Source organism: Rhopalosiphum maidis, chromosome 1 (assembly GCF_003676215.2).
Source record: "Rhopalosiphum maidis isolate BTI-1 chromosome 1, ASM367621v3, whole genome shotgun sequence".
Lineage (NCBI taxonomy): Eukaryota > Metazoa > Arthropoda > Insecta > Hemiptera > Aphididae > Rhopalosiphum > Rhopalosiphum maidis.
The window spans coordinates 71,293,930-71,317,139 of record NC_040877.1 but is presented as its reverse complement, the minus strand read 5'-3'; the positions used below and the strand labels follow the sequence as shown (position 1 = coordinate 71,317,139).

Genomic DNA, 23,210 nt, shown 5'->3' with positions numbered 1-23,210 from the left:
CTAACTTTTCAATGATCATGTTTAGTCCACAGTGCTTGTATTGGACTGGAATAAAATGGGCACCTGATGGAATAATCGTAATATATTACAATTTACAAAAATAGGTACTATGATCGAATCGAATTATAATTATTTATGTTCTGTGTAGATTGGTTCAAAAACTACAGAAAATAATATCCATTGTCAAACTAACCATTCGTCGTTGTTTAGTAGTTTTTTTTATACTTTACCTGATGTAGTAGATACAATTGAAGGCATTAATCATGCTGATTCCATAATAAACAATATGGTATGTCTAATCACAGTTTTAGTAATATTTTTAATATATACAACATTATTCATCTGGTCAAAACATCAGGACAAAAAAGATGTATCAAGGGTAAAATCTAAGTTAATAAATTCACTATTAAATACAAATTCATAAAATACAACATATTTTAGGGTGAAATTATAATTCTACATGACAACTATCCCGGAGAAGATGAAGTTTATTTAGTAACGGTTTATACGGGAGACTTTGCTGATGCCGGAACTACGGCTAACGTATGCTTTCAATTGCACGGAAATATTAGTAGCAGTAGAGTAAATCAAATTCGTACTTTTTTTTACAATAAACCGAGTCAATAATACTATATTTTTAATCACTTTAGGTCCATTGGTTATACAATTCAAACTGTGACGTTTTACAACGTTTCAATGATGATTGGTTTATCGTCTTTACACCAAAAAGTCTTGGGGAATTCAAGTCTATTCATATATGGCATGATAATTATGGAAACAATCCTAACTGGTATTGCAAACGCATCGAAGTTACTGATGTACGGAAAAGGAAAAAGTGGAATTTTAATGTGGAAAGATGGTTTACGATTTTAAACTCAATTGAAAATATTGAGCACTCTATTTTCATAGAAGCAACTAATAATTGGCATATAAAAGCTATAGATGATGTTAGATTAACTATACGTGAAGAATATCTATGGGCAAGTGTATTTATACGGTAACAAATATAATAACTATTAATTAACAGATATTAAAATTATCATAATATACTATTTAGTATAATACTCGGATGATTCTTAATTAATATCATTAATTAAAGTCAAACTAAAAATAATAAGCATAAATGTATATGCTAGATAGGCATACAGCTTTGTATAGACGTTTATAATAATAAAATAATGATTAATACTTGGTGGCTTAATACAACTGATTTTAAAAAATTAACTTAAAATATTTTTTTTAAGTGTACGTCAGGTCGTGTTTATAACCTGGTTAGCAGTTTAAAGTTTATTATCGAATTTTATATTATAAAATTATATAAATAAATGTATTTTAATGTATTTCAACCATTGAAATGAAAGTGTAGCGCAGATTACATATTCCGTTTCGTTTTTAATCATTGCGCAAATAGTAAAACATGTGATCAAATCAATAATTTTTAATAATATAACAATAACTAAAATGTTAACTTTATTAAATTAATATTTTTATTTTATATTTAACTAATCAGTTATTTATAAATAACTAATTTAAATTTAATAAAACTAACAAAATAAAATGTTCTCTTATTATTTTTAGTCATCCAAGATCTTTAATAACACGGTGTCAAAAATTGAGCAGAATAATATGTTTACTATTTAGTGCGATGGTAATAAGTATATTATTTTATGATTTTGTAGACGGTAAGTCAAAATAATGAAGAAACAAACTAAAATAACAAGAAAATTTGTTTTAATAAAAATACCTTACTGTAAAAACAGATGATGAAGAACATTTTTTGAAATTTGAAATAACACTTGCTCAAATTTATATTTCTATACAAGGCAGTTTAATACACTTATTAATGACATTTAGCACTACTTATTGTTTTAAGTAAATACTTCTTAAATAGTAAATTGTATACTAAATTTTTATTTATTATAGTACTTGCATAGTTACATTTATTTATAAATTATTTAACTTATTTTTACTATCTTTTTAAATTCGAGTAATTAAAACCCAGTATGGCAGTAATCACATAATAAGTGCTAGTACTATTTAAGTTATATTAAATGATAATATTTTATAATTCCACTTTAAATTTTAATTCATATCTAAAATATTTATTGATAATGGAATTTAATTATAAAAATGTTTTAAATATATTTTCAGTAAAGGTTCTAACTTCGAAAAATATATTACTGTTCAAGAAGTGAAAATGAATTTTGAGATAAAAAGTATATTAAAACGTATTATAATAAATCAGCTAAATGGGTCATTATAAATTCCTACACGGGACATAGCATGAAATCATTAATAAATATTATGTAAGTTACTATAAAAGTTTAAAAAATAGATAATGTTACTTCTCACACTGTATTAAAATTTAAAATAAGGACAATTTTACGTTATATTACGAATAAAATATTATTTCTAGAAACTTAAATTATTAATATTTTAAATCTCAGCAATTATTGATTTTGAAATAAAACAAAATTTTTTTTTTATGTTGCATATTACCGTTTTGTGTTGGTTTTTCGTACTTTCTTCGTTATTAAAAAAAATATTGGGAATTCTCAACTGTTGATCCACCAAAATACCTACCAACTGCCTCTGTTAAAGATTGAAGCAAATTTTCTGAATTTCAGATCTATTACACGAGGACAGGCACACTTTTGTAAAACCAATGCTAAGAATCTAAAATTTTATCTTATGAAGTAATAATCTAAATACTTAAGAAATTTCAATAATCGTACCCCCCCCCCATACTTTTTAAGAATTTTAAAAAGTTATTTTGTTTAATAAAATCCACTTAGGATTTAGATTTATAGTCAATTAAATTAAAAATTAAAACTTTAGTAAATACTCAAGTATTTTTAGTTTTAAATTTAAAACGAATAACAGGTATATATAGTAGATCAAAATATATACATTGTGCCAATGGACCATGTAATAATAAACTGTAAGAACTAACATATCTAATTTTCGCACCTGGATGAAAAGTAAGAATTTACACAGTAACAAGTAACACATATATAATATGTATATTATGATTTACCTGCTATGTCCTTTGTCATCACAGAACTTCTCTGCAGCACAATTACGCCAGTTTTACCTTTTTACTTGTTAAAAGCGCAATTCGATTTCTAACATTTTTACTTCCCATTTTTTTATATTTATAACTAAAAAACAAAATTAAATTGTTCAATTTGTTGTAAATTATTTCATATTATAATTATTATGATATTATTACACACAAGTATAAAAACACTATTTAAAAATAATAATTTATAAAAAACTACATACCCTTATATATACTTTATTAAAATATTCAGTTATCATAATAACTATTATTATTATAGCTTATAGCCTGTAGAATATCAGTTTTTAAAATTGCATGTCTTTATTCATACATATTGAGAAAATACAGATTTGTATTATGCCATCTATAAATATTTTTAAATAGTGTATTGAAAAATTGTTAAAAGTACAGCATATTAAACAGTATATTTTACGGAGCGCAATCGTATTGTGTTTTTTCATCTAAAAAGTTACCTTTTCCAACGGACATTGAAACTTATTCCAGCTAAAGTATACATTAATTTATCAATCGATTAATTATCACACCTATGTTCATAGTCTAAACCTAATACCTATAATTTACAATATTTTCACTATTAATTAATAATTATTGTGTTTTACAAGAGCGTTTTTATCATATGCCAATTTAAATATTTAAATAAATCGAGTACTAACAGGTTTTATAAATTAAAATGTAAGATATATTTCATGTTAAATTTATTGATCCAAAAATAATATCAATATATCATATACCAGCTACTATCAAATACACAAAATAAACACTCTTTAATTATGTATTAATATTATCTTAGAACCTTGGTGGAGAAAATTATTGGCCAAAATTGTTCCGAAAGAAGTAATTTATTTGCCTGCTCAAATGGAAGAAAAAAATAATAAAAACACTGGGATAAATTATTGGCTCTTAGCTGGATGGTACTATTTTATGTTACTTTTTATGTACAAATAATTTTATTAACAATAACCATAAATAGTTTTAAAAAAACAACATTTTCGTGCAGGACATTATGTTTACTTATCTATGGTTTATCAACTTTTTTAATCATTACCTTTGGATTGAAATTAGGACAAGTAAAAAGCTTACACTGGTTAATGGCATTACTAATAACGGTTCTACAAAATGCATTAATATCTGAACCTTTACAAATAATAATATGTAGTTATATCATATTTAAACTTAATCAAGTACCTAATAGCATTAATACATTAATAAAATTATAATATTTAAATGATGAATTAATATAATAATAGTATTTTTATTATTAGGGACAGCATCATATATTATTAAACAACTATACAATTAATTTGGATAATTTCCGTGAAAATACTAAGAATCGATTACAGAATATTCAATTTGTACAAAATATACGAGAGCGTAGAAAAAGATATGTATATAGTCCAATGACACGAAAATCTGCTCAAGTAACTAGCTATAGTAATTTCGAATATTTTTAGATTTTAGCTAGGTATTAAATATATACTGTAGTGCTGTAATGCTGTAGTAAGTATAGATTAGGCAAATTGGTCATTTAAAAATATAAATATTATTTATTTAATTGTCTAAAATTATAATAATTATAATTATAATAAATAATAATAAAAATATATTCTTTTCTTATAGATTTTACAAGCTAAATATAAAGATAAATTGCGACATGCAAGTTTTCAAGAAAATGTTGCTACATGTATACTATTAATATTAATATCATTATTTTGTATTAGTGCATTATATTCATTTAGCAACCCCAAACATATTATACATGCCAATAAAATTAACAAACTATTTCTCAAAAGCATATTACAAACAAATATAATGGATTTAGAAATGTAACATAAAATAGAAATAACTTAAAAGAATATGCTTAAGGGGATTGGAAGCAGTGATTTTCTGCCTTTGTCTTACACACGTGGAACATAGGAAAATAGCTATACACGCCTGACAAAAATTTAGGTACTTTTAGTTGTTCGATTTAAAATATGTAAAGATGATTGAATTGGTGTACAAGTTTACATCGGTCGAAGCATATTTTTAATATTTTTAATATATTTAATAATAAAAATTGACAAATTCTTAAAATTTAAAATATTTATTCTCATCAAAATATTTATTTTAAATAATAAGACAATCGAAAAAGTGCTTCGACCGATGCAAAGTAAACTTGTATACCAATCAAAACATCTTTACATATTTTAAATCGAACAACTAGAAGTACCTTAATTTTTGTCAGGCGTATAGCTATGTTCCACATGTGTTAGACAAAGACAGAAAGTCACCGCTTCCAACCCCCTTAAATAAATAATTTAAATGCAATTTAATTTTAGGATGAAAGCATTTTTAACTGGATCATTTTTAAATCCTTTTCATATCAGAGAATACTATAATGGAATACCAATAGTCAATAAGTCAATGCCATATTTAAGCGAAGGTATAAATGCTTACTTCTAGAATGTAATAAAAATAATTGTAAATATAATACATAAATATATTGTACATACAACATTCTAATATTCAATGTTCAATAATAACAAATTAACTGGAGTTTATAATTATACATTAGTTAATAGTTATTTCCAAATACTTAAACTTAAATTTACATAGTATTACAATTTTTTTTCTAATAGATAATATAAGAGGTTGGTGTAGTTTTTATAACAGTAAATTAGTGAATGGTGGTATCAGATTAAAACAAAATAGAATCACAGAAAAAAACTCAAGATGGGAAAGTGATACAGGCAGTTATAAAGAAGGATGGATAAAAATTACCAATGTTGAAAAGGTTACAGCTTGGATATATAGATCTATACCCGTAATTAAATATTTTGGACTATGTATGTGTAACTAATTATTATTTACGTATAAAGTTATAAAACAAACAATTTACTGAAGCTTAAAACAATTTGCTTGAATATTTTAGGGTTTCCTGATACCCAAAACTCTGGATTTATATTAGATCTAACTGGACAACTATCAGATTATAAAAAGAAAATAAACACTCACTTAGAAAATGGATGGTTGGATAATAAAACGAGAATTCTAATAATAGAGTTTCATACTTACACGCCCAGCATAGATTGTATTACAGTGTTCAAAATAAAATTCCAAACTTTATCAGGACTATTATATACAATACATAGTGAGGTATGTAAAGAAACAGTTCATATGTTTTAATATACTATTTTTTTTAAAACATTGTAATTGTGAATAGTTATTTGCGTAAAAATATTAGGGTTACTTATTTTAGGTACGAGTACGTTATTATGCTCTTAACACTAATCACAATATCTCTGTATTTCCACGAAATTCGTAGATTATTCAACAATTTCTTGTATAGTTTTTTTTACATAATCACCAGTAACTATTTAATAACTCACATATTACATCCTTTACTTTTAAGTATCTTAAACTGTCTCAATAAGCATCGCCGGAAAAACGTATTTCACCTAAAAACTTACTACTGAATACTAGATCCCAATTGTATAGGATTACTGATGATATCCCATCCAAAGGAGATGAGATTCTGACATTGTAGTAAAATATAAGCACACAGGTACACGGGTTAGAGTTTCCCCTTGGTCGATTTTGAATCGCTGGTTTTTCCGAAGTTTCTTTGGAATCCTACACTAGACTTCATAATTTAATATTCACTCTTAAGTACACTACAGAAAACATTAAAAATTGACAAAGAAAAAATGCTGACCCGTATTTTTGTCTATACCTTTGTGACGACGCCGGAACTCACACTGCACGCATTTGTCAGGACCACATATCCTTTAGAGAGGAAGATTGGATATTGTCACCCACGCCCTTGAACTCTAAAATTTTAACTGAATTTTTTTTTGAAAATGGAGTGATGATAGTGACAGTTTTAAAGTAACTATGTTCGGATTTGGACTGGTTCTTTGATATTGGTAACAAAAGTTAATGCATCATTTGAGCATTTTGAATTTTGATTGTGTTCAAAAATAACGATATACCTGCTATGTTTAATTAATTAAAATATGATACACAAATTTTAGTTATCATTTTTTTAAATGTTAACTTAATTTCAGTACGACCCTCACGTATTCATCGAATAGGCATGACTGGTATGACACAAAAATCATCAATTTGTTTTATATTAAATGTACAACAGTGTACGATGTACATTTTAATAATTTTAAAATTAATCTGGCTCTATCATTTTCCGTTTTTCTTCAGTTGAAATATAATATTATACAAAACCAATAACAATAATACATTTTATGATTTTCTACGTCTTAGACTTGGACATATTTTTTACGTAAACACAAAAGGCTAAAGACAGATTCGTCAAACGCTTAAAAGTTCACGTAAATCTAATATTTTTTCGTATTGGTATTCATATATATATATATATATACATTTATACATCAAAAATATATCGATAACAAGATACAAGAAATCAAATCCAAAATAAAATTATATAGGGGTTAAAATACGAAACTCGAGGAATCTATTCATATAACTCTTATTGAAAACAATCCAGCACTCCAGTAGTTTTTGAGTCTATATATAGAGGACATACAAACAAACATTCATTTATTTACATAAAAAATATAAAGTTTCAATACTGTAATAAAATAATAATTTTACCATGATACTGATATTATTATCGTGTAGGTGTGGACGGTGCCTTCAAGTTCAGCGATCGTTACATGGAATACGTACGTATTCACGCTGGTGTTCATGTTAGCGTACGCGTTGACGGCCGTACGACTGATGGTGTCGTTGAAACACATGGTGTCCACAATGTACGACCACGGCGGCGGCGCGTACCGGCTGCTGTGCGCAGCGTACGAGTGCGCGGTGCTGGTGGTCGTCATGTGCGTGGTGTTCGCAGTGACCGGTCGCTGGAAACTGATGGAGTTAGCGCACGAGCAGTACGCGTCGGCCCGAGAGATAGCAGTCGTCAGCAGCATGACATACATGTGTCAGGCCCACGAACACGTAGCCGCGCTGGCGTCCGTCACCGTGGCCATGGGCCTGTTCCGCACGTTCCAGCTGATCATGTACCAGACACGGGTGTCGCACGTGGCGCGGGCGCTGGGCGCGTCTGTGAGACCCACGGCCGCTGTGGCCGCCTACAGTCTGATCGTCACGTACGGCGCCTGGTCCAGCGTGACCGGCGGCGACGGCTCTGGGTTCTTCAACGCGTTCGTTTTGGCCCGGGCAGGCGGGCGGGACGACCCGTTGCGGACACCATTGATGGCCACAGCTGCCTCGGCCGCGGTGTTCTTGCTCTTGAACGCCGCCGTCGTGTCGATCATCACCAAACGCTACGTCCTGTCGAAACTTTACACGCGGCAATGACTGATGTGCTGTGTACGCCCACTGTATGTGCTCCTGCAGTGCGTCCACCGTTCAATAATGTTGCTATATTGTATATTATTATTATTATTATATCATATATTCGTTCCATAAAAGTAGTTTTTAATACCATGTATCGTGAAGCATGTTACTCGTTATAATAAAGACGGGTAACCCGTCTAAAGAACGTACGAAATGTAAAAACCGTTTCACGAGAGCAAGAACCACTAGGGCTGTAGTCCAATAAGTTAAATAATCCAATCTATAAAAAAGAAATCATTGTCTGCCTGTAACATCATTTTTAATTTTTCGATATAACAAATACAAAAAAAGTTCTAATCGTTTCAAAACCGATTGTTTTTAGGTTTTTCAAACTTGAATAACTTTTATTTGTAGTTCTGATATCGAAAAATAAAAACGATGATGCACAATCCAAAATCTCATCTTTCTAGTGTTAAATGTTGGTTATTTAACCGCTGCAGCCCGAGTGCCGATGAGTAATAAACGAAAACAAATTTTTATCATCGGTTAGATATTTATCAGCATGTTTATTTCGTTGCTTATAAATTATAGTACTGTATAATATACAGAGTATAATATGTATGGTATAATAATTGATAACTACCTACAACACATTATTGATATTAGCTAATACTTTTATTTTGTTAGTTGTGTAGTATTAGTTTGAGTGTTTAACGTTACAATATGAATCATTTTATATAAACTCTTCGTAAAAAAAATAAACCGTTGTTACTTCTTAATGATATATCATACAGCGTATCTGCATATACAATTGAATTATACATTGAATAAATGAAAAAATAATATATTTATTATATTTATAACTAACTACCTTATAACTAATTAATTTTCCTTATTTTATTTATTGTTAATACTTAAATTACTCAAACTGTTTAACCAATTGGTCTAATTTAAAAAAGAGTGCAATTGGTTTATCGACTTAAAATGATTTGAATAAGTACAATTGTTGGTATATAAAATGGTTTTAATATTAATTTATACTACCTATGTTGATTTATACCTACCTATATATTATTCTTATAACATTCTATAATATTCATATTCCATGACCGTCAAGGAAACTGAAATTGTTTAACTCTGGTTTGTTATTAAATTCATAATTACCTACTATTACCTATATTTCTGCATTCAAAGTAACTATTCAATAAAGGCTAAACCATGTTGAACGGAATAATAATTTTTATATGTGTGTGTGAATTACACACACTTGCTGCTGGATACTTCATTGGATTAGACCAAAACTTATATGGTTTTGGTAATGTATAAATAATTAAAATAATAATTTAAGTTTTATAATACTTAGGTATAATTGTATAAAGGTTGATAGAAAATAAAGTTTAAAAAATATACATGTATATAATTAAGCTATTATTAAATTTGTTAAATATATACAATGATTAAAATATTTTATATTAATAAAAAATTAAAACTAAATAAACTTTTAAGTATAATCTTGTTTGTCAATTACATTTAAATAAAGTATTTTATTTTAAATTGTTTTCACATGAATCGCGATTGGAGTGTAATTCATATTAATGAATTAGTGCAAACTATGAAGACAATAAGACATTGAATCATTGCTAATAATAAAACAAAACTGATTGTAACGATAATTTTATAGATTCTCGTCGCATAGATTCATTCTTTGAAATTTCAAAATTTAACGAACCAAAATATAAAAAATTGAATGACGTAGTGACATCAACACAAACGATAAATGTGCCAAAATCGGAGTGGAATTCCAGAAAGAATACAAATTCCATAGTATATATATAAAATATTTACTTATTAAAATACAATACTGCTTAATAATAATATATCATTACCAAAAAAAAAAAATACTGAAAGCATATCGGACTGGATTGGAAACAGATTCAAAGAGAATAGGGTTGAAGGAACCGACCATGGAGATGAAAAACCCTTCACCCAGCAGACGACGTCATAGTATAGCGATACTCGGCGAAGCAGTACATCAACACCCAAACAAGCCTCATCATATTACTGGCCGTGTGGTTATCGACGAATGCTAGACCTTGGTACCGAGAAAATTTTTAATTTTCTAAAATGCGGATATTACGTATAAGTTTTTTGTGATGTGACACTTGTTAATAATAAATATTATTCATTGTTTTAGAAAAAAAGAATATTTATTTTTATTGTCTTAGATTCTCGTTATACGAGTATTTATCATGCATACTAGCTATAAACTCGTAAAAGTTGATTGTTTAATGATACATTTTTAATAATATTATATGAATAAAAATAATTATAGAATGTGAATTGTTTCCATTTACGAATGTATTAATAATTTTGTTTTACGAAACTTTATTTTGTAGTTTATATTATATTGTCGTGAAAAATTATAAAATTGTGATTATATAGTTGTAGTTCGATAGAACTATTTTTTTTCTGATGAGTTTACGTAAGTATGAAAAGGTTCTATCAGCTATCTCCATGTTATTCAATGTTGATTAGTATTAAAAGGTTTTATTAATAATACACGATGTCGACGAAACGATAAAAACCAAAATTACAATAATATCGTACAATATTTTTCTGTAGTTAGTAGATATTTATAGACTTATCTAATAATATTATTATATTATATATATAATATATATATTATATTATTATTATATTGTTTGAGTTTTAATTTAAAAACTATTTGCTATGTTATCGATTTCAATTATCACCAATTTATATTGATTATTTTGTTTTAATGTTTTATTAAGACGTTGATGTGGAAATGTGATATTACCTACTTATTAGTGTGGTTATTAGTCTGTAATTAAAAATTTAAAACAAATTTTATTATAAATATCTTGCATGCGTGAATAACACTTACCAGCTGAAGTAAAAATATTTTATATCACTACAGTCTTCAGAAAAAGAAAAAAGTTCTATGTATTATATTATATCATTTAGTTTGAAGAATAAAAAAGGTTCTATATAGAGAATTTTTTTCTTATTTTACAATTTTTTCCAGTTTTTTTTTATTTTTATAAAATATGTGGATGTCTAACACTTAATACTCACAATGTATCTGTCAATATTTTTATTCATTTATTCATTAAAATTATAGTTATGTTCATAAGATAACATAAAAAAAAGATATTGGATATTAAAGTTAATAATCGCTCTGCTGAACAATTGGATATCATGCCATAAAACATTCAACATTTTCATTCTCAGCCCACGATATTCTATTGTATTAATATTCTATAATATAGAGTGTTAAGGAAACTAAAATTGTTTAATTCATAATAACGTATTATTTCTGTATTCAAATTTACTTTTTATTCAACACTTGCTAAACCAAGTTGATACTCGTATATGTATCAATGTTATATTTTAAATTTAAATTTTTAAATAATTAAAATTAACACGATGAGGTGGACTGGCCAGGTGTGCTAGTGTGCCGTAGCACACCGGGCCCGCTCAATATATGGGCCGCCGGGCCGGGGGCTCATGATGATTAATATTAACGATACTATATAGTATATTACTAATAAATGTATTTTTAAATTTTAAATACTAAACAGTTAAAAACTACTGATATTGGCTGCCAATCGATAGGTACGAATGGTACGATACTGTTATAAGTTAATACTTCGTAGTCGAATAATTATATAGTTAATAATAAAATAACGTACATTTTATTATTATAATTAATTTATCATGAATTCATCTATTATCTATGTATAAATTATTCCATGATAAATGATAATATTGTAATTTATAAGATGATATTTCAGAAACTGTGATTCTACAAAGTGAACTGCTTCAACCACGAATAAGCAAAAAGAAGAAAAACTTTGATGAAAATTGTGCTGATGAATTAACAAATGCAAATATTGTAGATAAATTCCGAATAGAAATATTTCAATGTGTTGTTGATGTTGATCAATTAATTAGCAGCTTCACAAATCGTTTTTCAAATAATACGCACATTATAGCAGCTATCCAATACCTAATTCCAAAAGTTTTTAAAAATCAGCTCTATCCGGAATATTGTTTAAGCGCTTTATTTGATTTTGTTGGTATCCATCGCCAAAAATGTATTTCTGAACTACAATAATTTTCAAATATCTATTAAACTATAAATATTCTTGAATATGTAAAAGATAGATAGATAGATAGATTTTTTCAAAAAATGCTCACTTAAATAATGATAATATTTATAATACAAATTTAATTTTTGCATACAAATCTGGTTATACTTTTTCTGTATATTACATTGATAAATTGGTGACAATAGTTTTATTGAAGAAAAGATTGGTCGTTCTTGATTAAATACACCTAACCTAATTTACATAACAAAGGCGAGGTAACGTTGAGCTCTACTAGCTTTTTATTTTGTTTTGCTCTAATTTAAATCAATATATATATATATATATATATAATATTTCATATTCTACCCGAAAAAATAGGTAACAAGGTATTCATAGTGGAAGGTATAAACGGGTTGGGCCGGTTGTTTATTTGTGTAGAATACTGGGCCGTTTACCTCCCAGTCCGCCCATAATGGTTATCCTTAGTGTTTGAATGAAATATTAATGAAAATAGTATATAAGGTGTCATTTATCTTTAAACTCTTGTATACTTTTGATAATGTCCTCGATGTGTTCATTTATCTGTTTATTCCAATACGCAATAATTTGTTTTAGTTTCTTAACTTATTAGCTTAATTAACTTCAACTTATTCTATTTAAAATATATAACAAAAATTCTATTAATTACCTAATTCTCAACATTTAAAATTTAGTTATCAATGTTATTTATTGGCGCAACTAGGGGGGAACTTAGGGGCCTTAACCGCCTCAACATATATTTTAGCCCCTTCTCAATTTTTTTTTATTATTTAAGATTAAATAATAATTTAAACATAAAATAGTAAAAATGTGGGATTCACCATATGCAATGGATGATGTAGATAATTATTATAACAGAATTATTCAAAAGTAAATGTTATAAATATAAAATACTAAAGTTTATTTTGCAATATACATATGATTTAATAAATATATTTTTATCTAATATAAATATTATGCGGGCAGCGGCATCTACCTGCAGCAGCATTGCGGCGGTCACCGTCCAATATTTTAGTTTTATTTTGGTGACAAAAAATTGTAACAAATGGACAAAAAAAACTTATGTAGTATTTTTAATATAGCAAAAAATCATCTGTATTTGTACAGTTGTTACTATTGATAAGAAAATAATCTAGACGATCCTCCTAGTTTTTTGGAAAGTATGAAAGTAAGTAAATTAAATTAGGTATTTATATATAGGCCTGAAGCCCCCCTAATATTTTAGACCTAGTTGCGCCAATGGTGTTATTACTTAATAATATTTACTTCTTTATAAAAATGTTGTTCTTCTAAGGAAGCTTCGTGTTTGTTTTCATCTGTCTCCAATTGAACCTCTACCAAATCCACCACTTCCATCAATACTTTTGTACTAGTTAAATCTATATATAACATATATAACATGACGAATAAACACAAACTACAAACATGAAACATACCTTTATACAATATAATAAAATAATAACTATAATAATTATAATATAAATTTGATGTAATATCAGATCTTGTTTAAACAAGGAGTTGTCGTTTGAAACTCAGAAGTATATATCTTTGTCAGACTTAACTGGACAATAAAACACTTTTTAAGTAGTACAAATAAATCTAAAAAATTTGAAAGTATGGTCTTTAAATACCTATATTTAAAAATTCCCGAAATCATATTTTGAATAACTGCATTATTTAAGAATAAAAAGGGGTAAGCATGCTTGCTAGTTGATAAATTACTCTATATACGATTTTAAAATAAGTAAATTGTGATGTAATCTATAATGTCTTGTACTTGTAAAAATAAAATTATAACAATATTCAAACTTTTCATTTAAACACTAAATATATAGATTCTATAGGTGCATCTGTATGAATCTTAAAATATTAATTATACATAAGTAGGTACTAAAAAAGTCTTACCCCATTGTCGACGTATTTTTTGTGTACAAATACAAACACTTATTAGTTTTCTTTAAAAAAGCATTCATTTCAACTGATTTTTTTCTCTATTATATATTATGTTTACTTTCGTACATACAGAAATACAGAAGACAGAAGTACAGGAGATGAATAATAACTACGTCTATACGTTTACAAATACGAACTAGCTGGTAAAATAGATATACTGGAATATATGAATAACAGTTTTACAATTTTACATAGGTACTATAATAAACTATAAACAACACCATTATTTTAGTATTAGTTTACTCAATAGTACCAACTCCATATTGATCTTGGTCGTATCTAATTAAATATCATGCATCCTAGTACTAATGAATGTGTTAATTTTGAATTTATTGATACATCATTGCAGCATAATATTATAGAAGCGTATATAGAGATATATATCCCCCCTTTTTTTTTTGCTTATAATTGTTGTGTTTTTCCATTTACTGTAATCTTTTGCTAAATCAATTCATTTACTGTAATAAAATGTTAGTGCGTTTGATATGTAAAATTATAAAAATTTAAAAGTCGATTATTTTTATTTTTGTATTTTTGATGTGATTAGTTTTATGTGTATTTATGGCAACTACGTTCAAAAGTATAAATTATAACCATAGGCCAAGGTTTTGTGTTACGTGCTACATTATAATTTTGATAACATTGATCAACCAAATAAACACCAGTTTTAGTCCTATTATAAAATGTAATTAGTAATATATTTATATTTTTTTACCTTTTTATTTACTTTATTTGTCAGCTATTTCTTCATATATTTCATTGTTATAATGGTGCATAGATAAAATTGCCAAAACAGTTTTAATTTTTTTTTTAATATGAAATTAATGTACGGTGATTTTGAACTACGAATACAAACACTGAAGACGTTTCAACTCGTTGTTTGTTTGATAAAAATTCTAAACAAGCCAATTTACAATCTGAATACATTGAAATAAATTAATAATCATTAGCAGTGGTTTTTTTATAGTTACTTTAATGAATAGTATGATAAGTTAATTTATCTTATGGTTCAATATCGATACTTATTAGTTATTAGTTATAAATTATATAGCAAATTTTAAAAATTACAAAATGCGTTTAACATTTAACATTTTATACTATCTATATTAATTTTGCAATAATTTTATACTTATATCTACAGTTTTTTTTTTTTTAATTTGATTGACTATTAACATTTAAGTATTTGACAGAACATTAACAGATTTTGTTTTTCTGTCGTCGTTTTTTCCAAATTGTTAACTCTGTCGCATACCTAGTACCTACTCACATATAATCAATATACCTACCATTAATTCTGTTACATAAACCAAGTGAAATTAATATCAATAACACAAATTAAGTCAGATTTATCAATATATTTATAATTTATAATTTATAAAAAAGATCTGTGAACCTAACCAGTGTCCCGAAAATTAACTTCGGGACGCCTATATGTATGTCCCGGTTTTAGGAAAAAATTAAAATTGTTTTATTTCGACAACTTTTTCAAATAATAATTGTAATCGAGTCAAAATAATATTGTTAACGAATAATTTTCAAATCAATGATGCCAAATCTATTGGCTAAGTATAAAATAATAATATAGGTAGTGTATAACATTATAACCTATTGTGTCGTTTTTGTAATACATACCCTATACCCAATGGCTAATGTGATTCAATAATATTTAATATTTATTAATTAATTTGCTATTTTTTTTTGTCTGTCCCGGATTTCCTTGATGTAATTATGGCAACCCAAAATATACTTAGATAGTCTAAGTAGGTATCTAAATCTTGATTCACCACAAAACAATATAAATTATAAAAATACCAATCCACCTTGGTTGTCTTTGTCATTCTCTAATGCTATGAAATTCTGTGCCTAGTAATGATAATTTGTTAACAACTATTGTTCTGTATTATAACTAACAAACTGTTATTAATTTTTATTTCATTTAATATGTACTATTTGCTTTATGAATCATAATTTATTAATTTAATTTACAATATTTACATTATACATTAGGGAGTTTTTGCACAACGCCGGTAAAAAATAACGTATAGACCCGTTAACGTTATTTACCAAAATATATCTTTGCGCATGCGCTCCAAATAGCGGTATGGTTATTCGAATATCGTAATCGACTATTTTTTATAATTTAACGTGTACGTTATTTTAGTCGATTTATCGAAATCGGTTATTAAACATTTAAGTTTGATAACAATTTTTAATCTCACGTTAAAATAAATCTTACCGGTTATGCAAAAACTGAAGTTCCATCAATTAAGCTAAAAATAAAAATGTTTAGTTTAACCGAACATTACTTTTACCGTAATGTTTAACCGGCGTTATGCAAAAACTCCTTATTATAATAGGTATATCTTCCATACATAAATTATACTAAATCGACAGTACTATACATAATATTTATTGTTATCTATCTCAGTGATAAATAACAATATATACCATGGTGGATATATATCTACCTTGATATACATACATTAACTTGTTATCTCTGATCTATCGGCTACTATAATATTATTATCATGCTGGTATCATACCTACTCTACAATATTTATTACAGTATTATTACTGATTTTTATGAATTCTAGAGGTCTGAAGTAATCTCTATTAAAATTTAAAAGTGGAACTTGAGGTTATTAAGTATCAATATTAATTATTATTAGCATGTACTTTGCAGCTATGTTTTTAGTTATTTAGTAGCCAGTGGTTTGTAAGTTTAAACTGTTAGATAATATACAGACTTACAAACTTTTACTAATCTTGTTAAATACCGTATGCAAATCTTTGGCATATATGATATATAAAACAGTAAGTTATTACCTACCTAATTTATTGCTATTACTTTTATCTTTAATTGATATGGAACTATGTCAATTCAGTAATAGGTAGTAGATTATTTGTTTTTTAAAATATTATGTTTTAATGTTGAACTGGTAAGTAGTCAATAAATAATAATTACATTTTAAATGCCTAGATATTTCAAAGTTCAATTTAACAATGAATAGTGATATCTAACTCAAATTAATAATATTAACTCAATCACCTATTTGTTTTTAAATAATTTTTATAAATAATAATATCTACCTACTTAATAAAATGTACATTGACATCTCTCCCTTCAATTATATTATCTATATAACTACTATACACAATTTGTTTATATTTATTTCTATAAAATACTATTACCATTAATTTTATAATATACTATATAGACATATAGTATACATTTTACCTAATCAATGATATTACCACAGAGTAGATATAGTTGTAAAACAAAATAAAATGTATTTATTTCATTAATCCTGCAGTAAGTATAGGCACTAATATAAGATTTATACCCAAATAATGTCTAATTTAAATTATATTTTTTAACAGTTACCCTTCGACTTGATCTTTGGTTGTGAGTAATTTGAATAGAAAAAAAAGATTCATACCTACAATTTAGTACTATCATGTACGAAGTTCACGTTCTTTTTGTAGGCTATTGCCGGCCAACAGAAGGTGGTATGTTAGCCAATTGTACGTGCACATTGGTTAAAGGTCCTAAAAACATTATTGTTGATACTATGACTCCGTGGGATGGTAAGAATTTAATAAGTGCTATTAAAAAACATGGAATCAAATGTGATGACATTGATTATGTAGTTAGTACTCATGGGCATTCTGATCATGTGGGTAACAATAACTTATTTTTAAATGCTAAACATCTAGTAGGCCGATGTATTAGTTACAAACAGATGTACTATGATGACAGTAAATTTTTCAACAGTGATGGTGTCTATGAAATTGATGACAGTATTCGAGTTATCTCAACCCCTGGACATACACTGACTGATGTATCTGTTGTCGTTCAAACCGCCAAAGAGACAATTGCAATTGTAGGCGACTTGTTTGAAAATGAAGATGATATAATGGATGAATCTATTTGGTTAAATGCTGGTAGTGAAAATCCGGATTCACAGAAAAAATATAGAAAAGCTATTATGGAACAAGTGGATTGGATTATACCAGGTCATGGTGCTATGTTTTCTACCAGGAAATACAAATGAACAATAATTATTAAATGTTTGAAACTATTTAAATAATTTTAACTATTACTGACACCAGATTGGTAATTTGCTTCTACACCTGATCATACCTGATGACACCTATATACTTGGTTTAAATGAATCTCCTACATACTACATCTCACCAAAATTGTTTGCGACTTTCAATATAGCTTTTTGACTGTCCGTCCTTAGACTCCAAACATCTAATTGTACTCTCGATATCCCTCTCCACCTTTTCTTCATCCTCAACTCTAATTCTGAAATTGTTATCATAAAAATAATCACCTTTAAATTGGAAACTGGTTTTGTCATTTAATTATATTATTATTTTTTTAACATATTATGTATTATGTCAATAATGGTGTATAATTGTGTAAAACTATGTATAATAATTTAATTGTTGGGCTGTAATAGAAATGTAATAAAAACACTAAAAACTAATTAAACGAATCATAGCTGTTGCATTTATATTGACACCTCTCAATCCTATTATAAAATAATTTTATTATCCATACAAACTATACTGTAGACACTTGTAAGGAATTGTTAACAAGCATAATTTAATTATTAGTACCTACTTGTCTTATTCTTGTTATTAGTATATTCTTATATATGATTATAATATGCCATACAATATTTTTTTTACAAACAATATTTATGTAATTATGAACCTATATTGAGATTTACTGTAGTTTGTCATATTTTATAAAAAAAATATCAACTAATTATGTAAATGTAACTTGTCAATTAATATGTTCTGTCTTATTTATATTATAAGTAATAACAGCAAATTATATTCTAATTTAGGTAAATATCTACACTGTTTTGAATTTAAAATATATTTATAGTACATGTACAGTGTACCTATATTTTATACATGATGATTAATAGGATTGAATATATAAGTTTATTGTATTTTAGAATATAAATCAATTATAATTAGAAAATATTTAAACGTTTTGGTATTTTTTCTTTGATTCTGTTTTCATAAGTATAGTAGACTTTGTTAAACACTGTGAACAACACTTAGGATAATTTTTATCAGAACGGAATGGGTGGCATATTTGATTAGGCAATTTACATGAAGTGCACGGTTCACATCTGCAAAAAAGAAAAAATATTACAATTTATATAAATTTTCCAGAGGTTTAAATTTTTGGTATGACTTACTCTATAGTTTTTATAATTGGGATTTTTGAGTTATTTTGCCTAGAGCAAGTTCGTTTTTCACATTTTCCCACTGGATACCAAACAGAGTCTACCTTGTAAGCTGATTTAGTTTCCTCGTCATAACATTTTGTAACTGTAATATATGTTTAAAAATAATGCATCATTTTTATTCAGATAATAGTTAATTGTACCCAATATAATTAACAAACTTTTTTATGTTAATTTTAATTTAACAGAATATCTACTCAGATATTTATAGTTAAATATTGAATCACTCGGACTTTAAAATTGCCTACCTGTAAGAATTTATAAAACCCTCACTCAACTGATTATATATCTAAGCTTAATACTGGGTAAATGCCTAACCTGGTTTTCGTATATTAAGGATAAGCACAAAGCGCTTAATTGTTGACTTCACTTATACATTAAAACTCAAAATAATCTATTAGATTTATTTTATTTAAGGCTTGGATAAATGAACATAAAAATGTTATAAATTTATAACTAGAAAAAAATAGTGGCTATTATTGATATTTTTTAAATTATCGCATAATAACAACTTATGGGAACCTTATATTAAAATTTCAAGCATTTTAACTTACAAACAAAAATTTTATCACGGATAATATACCGGAAATATACCTACATAAATTGAAATAATTCTAAAGAAAGAGTAAAAAATTTTAAATGCATACTTATAGGTACGTACATGATACAACCTATTTATACAATTTTTTCATAAATTTTAGTTCGATCCCAATTATTTTGTAAAGCACTGTAAACGTTTTACTACCCTTCACAAAATCAATAAGATCAAATTTTCCACCAAGAACCACTCTCAAAGTTTAACTATGGAGTATTTTTTCTACTACAGAACATTTTATCTAACTCAAAACCGAACAAAAAACATCACTGCGTGTAAATAAATACACTGATAATTTCATCGCTCCATTCGTAATCTAAAACATTTAGCAAATAGTTATTATTTATTGATAAGTGATAATTTATTATTACGGAAAAAAATGCAAAACACCTATTGGGAATAAGATTAGATATTGTATTCTATCTTGTTAAATAATAAATATCAAGAGTTAAAATAATAATTAACATATTATTATTATAAAGGTAAACCTTTAATTTTGTAAAAATATTGACTAACGTTTTATTCCTTTTTATTCTAAAATTTCCAAATTCATTTTTATGAGGATTTGAACTTTTAAATTTTTTTTTTTTTAAATAAACGAATAACTATTGGTGATAGGTTCTAACTTGAAATTTTCATATTATCATTTTAATTATGTGATTAGGTACATTTTCACTCATTTTAAGCTATTTATGGGCATGCTAAATTTTCAATTGTTTTTATAAATTTCAATAAAAAATTATTCACAATCAAAATTCTTAAAAATTTGATAAAAGATTTAACATAAGTTGTTCTTTTATCTGTATACAAATATTAAAAATATATAAGCACAATTTATTTTTTTGTATTCATTTAAAGTTAGAATTTTGACGAAATTCATCAAAATCATGAAAAATTGCAAACTTTTCTGTAGTTAGAAATTCATAGGCACTTTTCTTTTTATGTATCTAAGTTTTGAAAATGTAATACAAGATTCTTCATAGGTAAATTAAAACTTATAAGTAAGGTTCGGATCCCAAACTCAAACCAAGTTTAAAATTTCGTAAGCTCGAGGAACAGTTGAAAAATGTTAAAGAAAGGTACGTACAATTTTTTTTTTCTATTATTTACACTCACATTTACATATCACGAAGTACCTAAACTTAGTGATAATTATATATTTATATGCTAATTATTTCTGCTCAGGTTCATTTTTCGTATAATCGTATGCAATAAAATATCATTGAATTCAAATTTAACACACTCATCATAGTGACTTACTCGATACCTAATGTACAGCATAGCGGTATCCACTTGCCTAAATTTTTTCTCATTAATTTTGTTCGTCAATGACTTCTAAATATTAAAATATATAAAAAAAAATTGCAAAAACGTTAACACTTTATAAGAAGATTAGTGTTTACTTTTTATCTTTAAAAGTAACACCTAGGTATATACATAAAAACATAATATAGATATATAAATAGCGTTAGTCGAATATTTGTCTCAAAATAGACCCTATTTAATGTATAGATAGATAAGGACTAATGAGGCCTTTAATAATTATGGCATGATGTAATAGCAGGTAACCAAAATAATAATTCGTATAATTTCTAATAGGATTATTCACTATAGCAGCGGTTCTTAACCTGTGGTCCGCGGCCCACTGGGGGGGGTCCGCGATACTCATGTTGGGAGTCCACGGCAGCTTTAAGAATATTAAAAATAAAATAATTTATATTACAATTTCATGAAAAATTAAGTTTAATAAAAATAATTATAAATGTGTATGTTTTGTTATGTCTACTTTATATAATTTGTAATATAAAATAATTATTATAATTTTAGTTATGATAACATTCGATGTTTTGTAAAAAAAAAGTATTCGACAAAAAATTGGTAGAGGGTCCGCGATTTCTAAAAATCTTTTATCGTTTTACAATAGGTTAAGAACCGCTGCACTATAGTATTAAATAAAATCATTAATTCATCAATTTATGCAAATATCGTAATTCTACTTGGATTATTTGCAAACCTCGATAGGGTCATAGAGGACACGTAAATACTCGGACTTATTTACTAATCAATAATCAATAATCACTAATATTAGTAATATTATTATAATTAATTCTAACTGTTAAAATTATTAATAAATTATAGAATTTAGTTATGTATTTTCATATGATAGCCTTATCATACATATATATTGTTCGAGAAAGGAAGAAATCAAAATTTTAACTAAAATGTTTAACTACACAGTTATGTGCTTCGTCGTATACGATAAACCTATAGATAAAATTATAAATGGGTATTTTTATTATTATGAGGTGGCGTGGTGCCTAATATCAGTAATATCAAACACAAGTATTACAAACAAATAATAGAATAACTATAATACCTTACATAATATGATTAAATTATGAAAAATTGAATTTTCTGTTCACTTAGTGACACTTACTCAATTTGGATTCTTTGACTTCTTCGTTACTAAATTCGTTGGCTTGCAGCACGTTCTCTTTATCGCGGTAGATGTCATCTGCGCCTGAAGCCGCTGTGGATAGAGAGCACAGCGCGGCTATGGACAAGATGATTGTGTACGACGATACCTTCGACATGATCGAATCGTGTGACGTGTGGACAACAAAACAAAACAAAACAGATTGATATAAGGAATATATGCAGTTTATAGCAATAAACAATAGAGCGTAATTCGTGAATGCGAAGGACGTAACTAATATGCGTAATTTTAAAACACGGAGACCGAGACCCGCGATAACCTCGGCGGCTAACCTTTTGGTCTTTGGTTATCGCTTGTAAAAAACAATTTATTTTACCTATACAGTGTACTGTACATAGGTATATATAGGTATAAT

At 26.7% G+C, this 23,210-nt stretch overlaps 3 protein-coding genes across 3 annotated transcripts; 2 read left to right on the top strand and 1 right to left on the bottom strand.

The window, feature by feature from the left end:
* The first annotated feature begins 286 nt into the window (after nucleotides 1-286).
* On the top strand, nucleotides 287-8,407 carry LOC113552056 (polycystic kidney disease and receptor for egg jelly-related protein). Its single transcript, XM_026954764.1, has 14 exons — nucleotides 287-379; nucleotides 442-582; nucleotides 651-997; nucleotides 1,579-1,682; nucleotides 1,761-1,872; nucleotides 2,152-2,216; nucleotides 3,873-3,993; nucleotides 4,080-4,263; nucleotides 4,345-4,500; nucleotides 4,700-4,905; nucleotides 5,401-5,504; nucleotides 5,701-5,907; nucleotides 5,994-6,217; nucleotides 7,718-8,407. The coding sequence occupies exons 1-14, from the start codon at nucleotides 287-289 to the stop codon at nucleotides 8,405-8,407; spliced, it is 2,754 nt and encodes a 917-aa protein (XP_026810565.1).
* Nucleotides 8,408-17,070: 8,663 nt separating this feature from the next.
* On the top strand, nucleotides 17,071-18,876 carry LOC113548106 (metallo-beta-lactamase domain-containing protein 1). Its single transcript, XM_026948787.1, has 3 exons — nucleotides 17,071-17,304; nucleotides 17,872-17,896; nucleotides 17,977-18,876. The coding sequence occupies exons 1-3, from the start codon at nucleotides 17,290-17,292 to the stop codon at nucleotides 18,543-18,545; spliced, it is 609 nt and encodes a 202-aa protein (XP_026804588.1). The 5' UTR covers nucleotides 17,071-17,289; the 3' UTR covers nucleotides 18,546-18,876.
* A 110-nt stretch (nucleotides 18,877-18,986) lies between these two features.
* LOC113548107 lies at nucleotides 18,987-23,081 on the bottom strand. The gene is made up of 3 exons (XM_026948788.1): nucleotides 22,796-23,081; nucleotides 19,716-19,848; nucleotides 18,987-19,646 (listed from the first exon to the last, which is right to left on the bottom strand). Exons 1-3 carry the CDS (start codon nucleotides 22,950-22,952, stop codon nucleotides 19,496-19,498), a joined length of 441 nt encoding a protein of 146 aa, XP_026804589.1. The 5' UTR covers nucleotides 22,953-23,081; the 3' UTR covers nucleotides 18,987-19,495.
* Between the last annotated feature and the right edge of the window lie 129 nt (nucleotides 23,082-23,210).